The sequence below is a fragment of the Brassica rapa genome, chromosome A01 (assembly GCF_000309985.2).
Source record: "Brassica rapa cultivar Chiifu-401-42 chromosome A01, CAAS_Brap_v3.01, whole genome shotgun sequence".
NCBI lineage: Eukaryota > Viridiplantae > Streptophyta > Magnoliopsida > Brassicales > Brassicaceae > Brassica > Brassica rapa.
This window is the reverse complement of record NC_024795.2, coordinates 13191994-13203037: the sequence shown is the minus strand read 5'-3', so window position 1 is coordinate 13203037 and position 11044 is coordinate 13191994. Positions and strand designations below refer to the sequence as shown.

At 36.7% G+C, this 11044-nt stretch overlaps 1 protein-coding gene across 1 annotated transcript; it reads left to right on the top strand.

Moving 5' to 3' along the window:
* Positions 1 to 4851: 4851 nt before the first annotated feature.
* LOC103849269 (probable inactive receptor kinase At5g67200) lies at positions 4852 to 10408 on the top strand. The gene is made up of 2 exons (XM_009126076.3): positions 4852 to 7190; positions 7756 to 10408. The coding sequence occupies exons 1-2, from the start codon at positions 5717 to 5719 to the stop codon at positions 8325 to 8327; spliced, it is 2046 nt and encodes a 681-aa protein (XP_009124324.3). The 5' UTR covers positions 4852 to 5716; the 3' UTR covers positions 8328 to 10408.
* Positions 10409 to 11044: the final 636 nt, after the last annotated feature.

The following is an 11044-nucleotide window of genomic DNA, read 5'->3' as shown; positions in this document are numbered from 1 at the left end:
AAACCTTTCTCCAAACAAATCTTCTGACTGCTACTTGAATTTGGCTAGAACCACTTGGATAGATGCCTAGGCAATTGCAGCGAATCAAGGTTCAACCAGAATACTTGACGGGTTACTTTTGGATGTCAACAAATTTTCCACTTTCTTAAACATAGCTTCATGTTCCCTAGTTATCTAACTGTCCTCGATACTCTGCTTCTTGTTATTTTCTCTCCGCCCAATTATGATGATAATGGAATACGCCACGTCACCGTTTCCCAAAAGGTTCCCAACTCTCCAGACTGATATGAGCGAGGCTCCAACACTTAGTAGAATACCATTGCAAGCCAACGGTAACTGGTCTTCTCTCAAAGACTTTCTTCCTCAACAACATCCTAATTGAGCTCGATAACTAGATAGCCAATCTCACTCTAGATAGAAACAAACCGCTCTAATGGAAGTACTAAGGAATGGGGATGGGATACGAAGGCATACCATAACTCTAAATGGCAGCCAGTAATTCCACGAATAAGAACAGTGTACTTGAATTCACTAAAGTGAATCCTTCCTAAAACAAAGACACTACCCGAGAACTACATCTATGTGTTGTTCCCGCATCAAACACAATATGGGCGGAAAATTCCATCCATAGGCAAGGTCTCATACGACACCTTGATCACTCCTTCACTTATTTATTTAATCATTCATAAATTTTTAAAATGCACACAACACGCAATGGGATAAGAAGCAAACCTATGATTGGACCTTTCAGGGGTTTTGAAGGTCCAGTCAACTATAAAGTGTAGGCTCTACCCAAATAGCCTAACACTTGGATGTGGACTAACGGTAAGGAAAATCGGACTAGTTCAACAAGTGTTATCTTAGGTATAGGTAACGTAGATCGGGTAACTTCATGAGGAAGGGTAACCTAAATTCCAAACTCTTCACAAGAACCACCAAAGCGCGAATGATGCAAACGTTCCAGGATTTCCCAAACTTTGACAATCCATTCTGTCTTTGGTAGTCACAACCATAACGGCTCAAGGTCCTCGATCTTGATCTTTGATCTGCAGCGGTTGGAAAATAAACGGTCTGCATGACTTGGTTAACTTCTTCAGCAATAATAGCTTCTTTAACATTCACGTCATACTCTAACATCTCCTCGAAGCTTTGAAACTCCATGGTCTTTTATCTACTCCAAAATTCTTGGCTAAGTTCCCAAAGATTTTTCGTATGATCTTTTGCTTATTCTCCAAACCATAATTGATGAATCCAATTCACTCGACCACGTATCTCGATGCTTGTGTAGAAAATACTACTTCCTGAACTCATGAAATCTGTCCAACTCGAACTCAACTCTCTGAAGTAATTCTTGACTCTCGACCAACAACTCATAGCGTTCATCTCCAAATAGCTTGCTGCCAAATCCTTCTTGTAATTCTCTGAACAACGGCCACGTGAATATTCTGCTCTGAGTGTTGGATCCCAAATCTGCCTCAAGCCAAAGTATACTTCTAACGGTTTAGTCCTTCTTCAGTATCTTATGGTCCCAACTTCTTCTTCTTTGCATCATAAGCTTCATGATATTCCGTTGCAAACAGAATGCTTCTGGTGCTTCCATCATCTTGTAATACAGTCAAACCATCTCTTCCTCCAACGCTAAGCTTGAAACAAATGCTTAAGAAATCATGCTTGTATGGCTGTGGTGCTTGTACGTCTTAGCATGAGCTGGTTAGACTTGAGAAACCGGAATAATAAGTGCATCTATGTGATCAAGTGTAGTCGAATCGCTCTGAACCGGATCACAAACAACACCCACCTTGACATCGATAACACACGAGTCCGGAGATGTACTCGATGTATCAATTATATCCCATAAATCTCTCTAAAGTATTAGCATCCCCACTAAAACTCAGAAGAACGGCAGGAAGGCATGAGGTTACTGACTTCTAGCAGGAAGGTAGTGAACCCCACCATGAGAGTAGCAAACTTGATCATGATGATAATAACCTCGGTAAGTACGCTCCATCCATTCAAGCTTGTCTCGGTGCTTCTACTATGAAATATCACTGTTAGGTAACTACCCATGACTATCTATCCTAAAATGAAGGAACAAGCCAGCATATCCTAGTTATCCTTGCGACTCATTTTGACTCGAAAAACATTTGAAACAAGTCCCATTCTAGCATCGTATAACCATGCTCTGATACCACCTTTGTGACACCCCCGATCATAGATGACCGGAAATGACACGGTCGATGTTCCTCGATGGTCGATCTGAGGTTCTCAGAATACTTCCGATCGCCTTAGACCAACAATCAAAGAACACCAACGCTCCTATCGGATACCACTCTAGGCTTTTCAACCCGAGAAAGCAATACCTGATAGTTAGTTCGTCCGGACAAGGACTAATATCATATGGAACCCGTACTTTAAAAAAAACATTATTTATATATCATTCAAAATCATCTTACAAAATTTGTTATAAATTAACCTCGAGGTTTTCGGTCTACAAATCTTATTCATAAGATATATCAAAATGACTTTGCAGGATAATAAAACTACCGCTGGCTAATGCCGTTCCTTCCTGTCCTAGAGTAAAGGTCTCCCACCTACTGGTTACCTGCATATCAAATGAGTCATGAGTAACTAGTTTACTCAGTGAGTCTAATCCCACACCCAAACACATATCAATAGTATCCCGAGCAATCGACACCATTTGAATGCAGTGGAATTATATTCCATAATTAATATAAGGCCTCTCAATCCATCCATGTGAATCTATCTTAAACATCACCTCCACGATACCCGCCAATCACTCATACTCTTTATATATATATATATATATATATATGCTAAACCCGGAAAACCACCAAGGCTAACCGAGCTTAACGGGGAATAAATATAACCATCATCTCCATCAGATATTCCAAGATAGAACATCCAACGCTGCATGCAGTTACACGGCCTCCAGGGTGCGACCCCATCATCGTGTCTTCATGACCTTGATCCATATCGCAGGACCAATTCACGGCAATGCGGGACTTTCGGGAGAGTGAGTATACAATAAGACTTCACATGATTCACACTTATTAATAGAATACTTATAGATTAGTACTTGAGAACAAGTACTAAGGCTCGGGATAACCTCAAAGAATTATTCTTGTTTATTCTTAAGTATTTAAACTAGATAAATACTTCATATATAAATATAGATCAAGGAATAATACTTAATCAATCAAACCATAATTACTCCTTAATTAATCCATGATTAATCCTTAATTAATCAATGATTATCCCTTAATTAATTCATGATTAATTCTTAATTAATCAACCATATTCAATATGCAATCATGCATACTCATTCATAATTCATTCATCATCTATCTAGACTCACCTTTAAATCCATGAGATTGGCTAAGGAAGACTAGACTCGAGCTCAAGCTAATCACACTTCACTTTTGGATCACTCTCGGTTCAGAACCATCACAAGGATCCGGCTGATCCGAATACTCTCCTTGGCCATCTGAATTCAAAACATAACAGTTGGAACATAAGGTTCAGTAGTCTGGTTCAAGAAGAAACTCAACTCAGTTCATAACATTTCAGTTCAGTTCTCTCATATCAGTTCGGTTCAAGACAGATTGATACCATGTTCAGCTCGGTTCAAGCTTTAACAATTTAACTCGGCTCATATCAGCTTAGTTCATGCTCAGCTAACTCCGGTTCTAATCAGTTCCCAACAGCTTAACTCGGTTATACTCAGACGACATCAGTTCAAGACAATTTCAGACCATAGACAGCTCCGCTCAGATCAGATCAGAACATACTCAGCTCAATTCAGTTCTAAACAAGATCAAATCAGTTCAGTTTAATTTCCATAATTCTTATCAGTTCGTCTACTGGTTCTATGAGACTGATTAAATCATAAACCAACCAAGACTGAAGAGAACAAGACCTTAGACTACTGATCCTGACAGGTTAACCAACATACAGCAATTGGTTCTCATCAAAACATGGCTGAATCAAGAAGCTGAAGCTTACCGGTTTTACTCAACTAATTAAACTTGACTGGTTGTCTCTCTTCAAGCTAACCACGAATTAACCTGATCAACACCACAAGAATCCATGGTTGGATTTATTCAGAATTTATCTCCAGTGTAGGCAAACCAACAAAACTTCTCACAGAAACTGATCCACAACCATCTTACCGATCAAAATCAAAGGCTGAAGAACATAGGTGATTCTCAACTTCAGGACACCAAATATTCAGCTCTTAAACACTCCAAAACTCACTGATTAAAGTCACAGGATGGTGAGAAAGAGTTGTCCATGCTCACTCCTCTTCTCTGAATATTTTTCTGAATTTTTCATGAATCTTTTCTCACAGATTTTTCTCTCTTCTTTCTCTCTTTCTCTCTGAATTTTTCTCTGGTTTTTCTTGCAGGTTATGAACGTCCAGAGGAGAGAAGAGGGTATTTTATATCATAAAGAGTTGCTTCAGATGAGGGTTTGCTCCCACAAAAGACAAAGATGAGGTTAGACAGCTGGTGACATGCTTCAGCACATCAAGCAGCACAAGCAGCTGAACTTTTCCTTCCCATGAAGAAAGCTACAAGCAGCTGAAGCAAGTAGCTTGTGACCAGCATGTGACTTCTAATGAGCAAGCAGGCAAGCAAGTAGGTGTAGGTCATGTGACCTAATTACTGAGGAAGCAAGTAGGCTAGAAGGTGCAAAGCATGTGACTGTTCAGAAATAATTTTAAGAGTTTTGTCGATATTTTTCGGACTGTTTCGACTAAATATTTTTCATCATTCGAATCTCGTCCTGCTCTTAATAAACTCACCCAGCATGAATAAAAATCAACGATAATAATTAACACTCGACCAGAACCATCAAGAGATGGTTTTTCGACCAAAAGACAGCCCCGTCGAGATTAATTCACCGTGCCGATTTTTATTTAAATTCTGATCGATCAATCTTCAAACTGATCTTAAAGAATTTTCTTGACCAAAATTATATATGCTCGTGAGGGTTATTACATCATCTGTCGATAACACATCATCGTTCGTCTGTGAGGACGAAGACAATGTAGTGTCAGTATTATTTTGATGGGATGATTCAGATCAGATATGATAGGAGAATTGGGTAATCCAACCCAAGCCGTAAAGCCTCAGCCTATCTCACCGAATAACAATAAGCCCGTTTACCTTGTTAGGCTCAGAGAAAATCTAACCCACGTGCTTCACACTCGTGTGTGTTGTCAACCCCAGTGCGCGACCCCTACAATTCAAAATTCCTAATTATTTTGTAGGAGGATTAGGATATATTTAAAAAGGTATAGTAATGCGTCGAGTAAGAACGAATCAACGAATGGTGAACGTACCATGTCCTTTTCTTTGTACCAATACAATAATGTACAATGAAGATCCATTTTGTTAGGTGTAGTTTGCAAAACAAGTTATGATTTTCAATATCATCTCGTTTTCATGTTGATACATGAATATAGTTGTTTTCGTCTACTAATATAGTATAAATTATCAACGAATGCTTTACGGAAGATAAAAGAAAAAAGTTGCATGGTTTTACAAACACAGCAAAGATTAAGCAAAAAAAAAAACAAAAAGCAATGATGTATATATAATACACACGCGTGCCACAAGATTTACATATTTCAAAAACCATTTCAGAATATTAACTGACAGATGCTCTGCTCCGTAACACAAACACACACAACATGACACTATTCTTCCTCTACTCTCTCCTCTTCCTCCTCCTCCGTTTCTCCGCCGCATACCCTCTCCCGGCGACGGACTACTTCAACTCCTTCTTACCATCCGACGCCGTCGCTCTACTCTCCTTCAAATCTACCGCCGATCTCGACGACAAGCTTTTATACTCCCTCACCGAGCCTTACGACTACTGTCAATGGCGCGGCGTCGAGTGCTCTCAAGATCGCGTCGTTAGACTCGTTCTAAACGGCGTCGGACTCCGTGGAAAGTTCTCACCGGAGACTCTCACTCGCCTTGACCAGCTCCGTGTTCTTAGCCTTGAAGATAACTCGCTCTCTGGTTCGATACCTGATCTATCACCACTCGTCAACCTCAGAACCCTAACCCTAAGCAGAAACGGTTTCTCCGGCGCTCTCCCTCCGTCGCTTCTCTCCCTCCGTCGTTTGATCGTGCTCGATCTCTCGTATAACAACTTCTCCGGCGAGATTCCGTCTGATATCAATGCCCTGACGCGACTCAGTTCTTTGAATCTTGAGTTTAACAGATTCAACGGCGAACTCCCGCCGCTGAATCAGTCCTACATGACGTCGTTTAACGTCTCCGGAAATAAACTCACCGGAAAGATTCCGGTGACGGCGACTCTGTTACGTTTCAACGTATCCTCGTTCTGGCCCAACGCTGGACTCTGCGGTGAGATCATCAACAGATCCTGCGGCTCACGTTCTCCGCCTTTCTTCGACTCGTCCAAACCGAACGCCACGTCATCATCATCTTCTGCGTCGCAACCGCCTCAAACCGCTCAGAACGGTGAAGCAACGGCGCTACCGACTATTCCCGGTTCATCAGTGAGTAAAAAGAGCAAAAGTGGATGGCTAGTGCTCGGTTTCACCATTGGCCTCGCGTCGCTCGTAGTCCTCGGTCTCTGCCTCGTCGTGTACTCGCTCCTTATCAAGAACCGGAGAGATGATGAAGAAAACGAAGCGACGATGTTTCAACCGAATCTAAAAGGAGATACTACGCAACCACCAACCGAATCTCTCACCGCACGAGCCGTTCCTGCCTCAAGTATCAAACCGCTGAAGCGTGAAGAGGAAGTCAAGATTCAAATCCAAGCTCCGCCGCAAAAGAGAGTCCCAAGAAGCGGAGATCTGATTTTCTGCGGCGACGTTGATGAAGGAGGAGAAGGCATGTACACGTTAGACCAGCTGATGCGAGCTTCGGCGGAGCTTCTGGGAAGAGGATCTGTAGGGACGACGTATAAGGCGGTGATGGTTAACCAGATGATCGTGACGGTGAAGAGATTTGCACCGTCCAAAACAGCGGTTACTTCGGATCTGGAGTTTGAGAATCACATGGAGAAAGTGGGTAAGCTAAGGCACCCGAACCTCGTGCCGACAAAAGCTTATTTTCAGTCAAACGGAGAGAGACTTGTCATCTACGATTACCAACCTAACGGAAGTCTCTTCAATCTTATTCACGGTAACCGTTTCATCTACTTTTATGTTTTTGTTAGGGTTTAAGCTCTCTACTTACTGAGTCACAACCGAGTTTAGTTACCATTTTAAGCAATATATTTATGTTGGTCACAGTTGATAGTCTCAAAATTGTTGATGCTCTGTCAATTGAAATAAATCTAGACTTGACAACATAGAGACAATGGAGGAGTTTAGGGCATTATATTGATACTTACAAATATCTCTTTGAACAAAAAGAAAATTACAAATATTTTAAATTAATTATTAAAAAAATTTGTAGAAAAAAATTTGAAACAATTTTATTATTACTAAAATAAAAAATTTGTCTTTTTATTCTCTTTTCAAAATTGAATTTTAACTGTAGGTAGAAGACAGAATCTCTGTGCTGTTTTCACGTGAGATTACAGTCAGTTTGTCAGGGAATTTGTGTGTATATCTAGGAGTTGTGTTCAGAGTGTCGTGTGCTGGCTCATATCACTCGTCTATGATTGGAAGCATGTTGTAGTGAATAACCATATATGTACTATATAACAAAAGTCTTATTAATTTTGTATCCCATGTAAATCTAGGTTCAAGAACATCAAAGACAAAGCCATTACATTGGACATCATGTTTAAAGATAGCAGAAGATGTAGCTCAAGCACTACATTACATTCACCAATCATCTGCAAAATTCCATGGAAACCTCAAGTCTACAAACATCCTCCTCGGTCACGACTTCGAAGCTTGTCTCACGGATTACTGTCTAAGTGTCTTAATAGACTCATCTGTCCCTCCAAGTGACCCTGACATCGCTTCCTACAAAGCACCTGAGATCAGGAAATCGGCAAACACTCCTACGTCCAAATGCGATGTTTACTCGTTCGGAGTCTTCCTCTTGGAGCTGTTGACGGGTAAACCGGCTTCAAGGCAACCGTTTATGGCGGAGAATGATATGTTGGATTGGGTAAGGGCAATGAGGCAAGAAGATAAGAAGTCCAAGGAAGAGAATGGGCTTGAGATGATGACTCAAACAGCTTGTCTTTGCCGTGTGACGTCGCCTGATAAAAGGCCGACGATGAGAGAACTGATAAAGATGATTCAAGATATAAAGGAGAGCGTTGTGATGACTGAAGAAAACGATAAATTCCAGTACTCGTAGTGTTTTTGATCATTAATGGTGTACGTGTACGTGAAAAGTGTATATGCTCTTTGATATGATTTGAATACATCGTCTACGGTGTAACGTGTACCAATTAAGGACATGTGTGATTACTTCTGTAAGAAGAATGTTCCGTCGTTGTAGACTGAAGTGGAAGGTGAAATTTTGGTTTTATTCAGCGCCAAAGTGAATGACTTGTATAGGTGGTTTGATATTTATGTGCGTACGTAGAAATCGCTCTACCACTGAGGTAATTAAGACGGCTTTTATATTTTTGGAAACTCACGTTGATATTAGATTTCAGTGTCTCAAAATAATTATTTTTTTCTCCAAAATTATTATTGTTTGGAGATTCACCATTATTTTTACTGAAAAATATTCCCATCAGGATGTTAATTAGCTTTAAATTATATTTAAACTCGAAAATACATTCAATACGACGTCTTTTCATCTCTATTCAGCATATTAGAGCAACACCATCACCCAGAAATCTCACAAGAATTTCTTAGTAATACAATATTATTATATCTAATATAGTTTAACTGTAGAATTAAATTATTATTGTGTTTTAAGAGATTGGTTAGTAAAAGATTGCCAACTGTAACTAAAATATCTAATAGATTGCTGATTATATATACAACATGATTTATTCATTAGTAATTACAAACATAACATTAATAAATTAAAAATGTTACACATATATGCCATTATTAAGATTTTTATTTAATTTTCCTTTTCATTATATTCTAATTTTAATTTCTATTTTATATGTATCACAAACCATATAGATAAAAAATATCTATTTTTTAAATATAGAGTATGTATCTTATATATTAAAATAGAAGTCACAACCTTGACTCATGTGTGATTTTTTTTAAAAATGGATCTAACAGACCTATTCCTAGAATGTCATATAACATTTAATCTCTAACTAATTATTCTTACCATTATTAATATGGCTAACTAATCCACGCAATACTAAAACCGTACCCTTTTAATTACGGTTTACATAACCACCATAATTTATTTTTGAATTAAATTATCTTTTATATTTTGGTTAAGCACGTGATGTTTACAATATGGTTTGATTAGAATTATTTTCATATTTTGGTTTTGGTGTGTCTATACTGCCGGTTAACCAGTTATACCAACATTAAACATATCTTAATCCTTACCCATTCTAATTCAAATCACTTACAAGTTGTGTGATCTAATTCAAAATTAATATTTTCTTCATTATAAATCCATATCAATCGTAAGTTTGATTCAAATTATATATTTTTTCTTTTGGTTTTGATGTGACTATACTGTCGGTTAACCAGTTAAACCAACATTGTACATATCTTAATCCTTACCCATACTAGATTTAAAACCATCTATAAGTTTTGTGATAAAATTCGTTTTTTTTTTCTTCTAAATAAACATATACCAATCAGTAGTTTTGAAACAGCTACAAAATTTGTGATCAAAGTCAAAAATATTTTTTTCTCAAAAAGCAAGTATAATCATAAAATCAAATTAGTTGTAATATCTTTTAACTTGAAAAGCAAGTATATAGGAGCAAAATATCTCAATAGATACGATTTTTCTAGATTTCTTGCTTGAGACTTGCAACTTATAATATTCTAACGATATACATCAAACATATGTGTTAGATTTCACTAATTGCTGTTGCCGTTAACTACTCAACAAATCTACTATATTTTCCATAACAACTAATACATAATATCGTACTATTTAATGTCTATTAATTATAGATTTCAAAGAATATACTCTCTACAATACCCTAACTATTTAACCATCTATAAATAAAGACGCTAAGAATCATACTTCGAAATATTACAATATTTTTTGAGGTAACAATAAAAAAATATTTACCAATCTTTATATATAGTTACAAGTTAATAATGAAATAACAATCCAAAAAACATAATAAAAAAACCTGACGTATGTGACAGTTTGAAACAATTTATTCAATAAAAAACATATATGGTAAAATTATTATATTTTAAAAAGTGATAAACACACTTTATATATATTATAATATATTTCAATTTAGAATTGTAAACAAAATGTTTATATAAAAAAAAATAGAAACAAACACCCGCGTAGTTGCGCGGATCGAGATCTAGTAATGTGGTTAAAAGATGTAAATTTTGCCCAAGTTTCTTTTTTGAAAGGAAAAAATTTCACCAAAATTTTCTTAGATATATATACTGTAGAATCTCTATAAATTAATAGTCTATAAATTAATAATCTCTATAAATTAATAAATTTCACCGGTCCCAATTTGGCCCGTTCAAAATTTGACACGAATCGATAAAATAATAAGATAATAATGTTTTAGAAAATTCTATGTAAATATAAAGTCCCATTGAAATTATAAATTAATAATTTATATGTATACATATTTTATATAAGTAAAAACTTATTATTATATTATTTGTTTTCTATTCACAAAGGAATTATCTTTATATTTTCTTAACACTTAATATATTTTGATGAAATTTAGTAATATTATATCTAAAATCACATTTTAGGTTCTATGCAATATATATTATATACACAAATTAAATGTATAATAAAATTAAGATAATGTCTATACACTAAAATTTAATATTTTTTATCTTATAATAAATATATTTTAAAACAAGAAATCTAAATAAGGAAATTTTGTAAATTAATATTTCTATAAATTAATAAAATTTCAAAGTCCC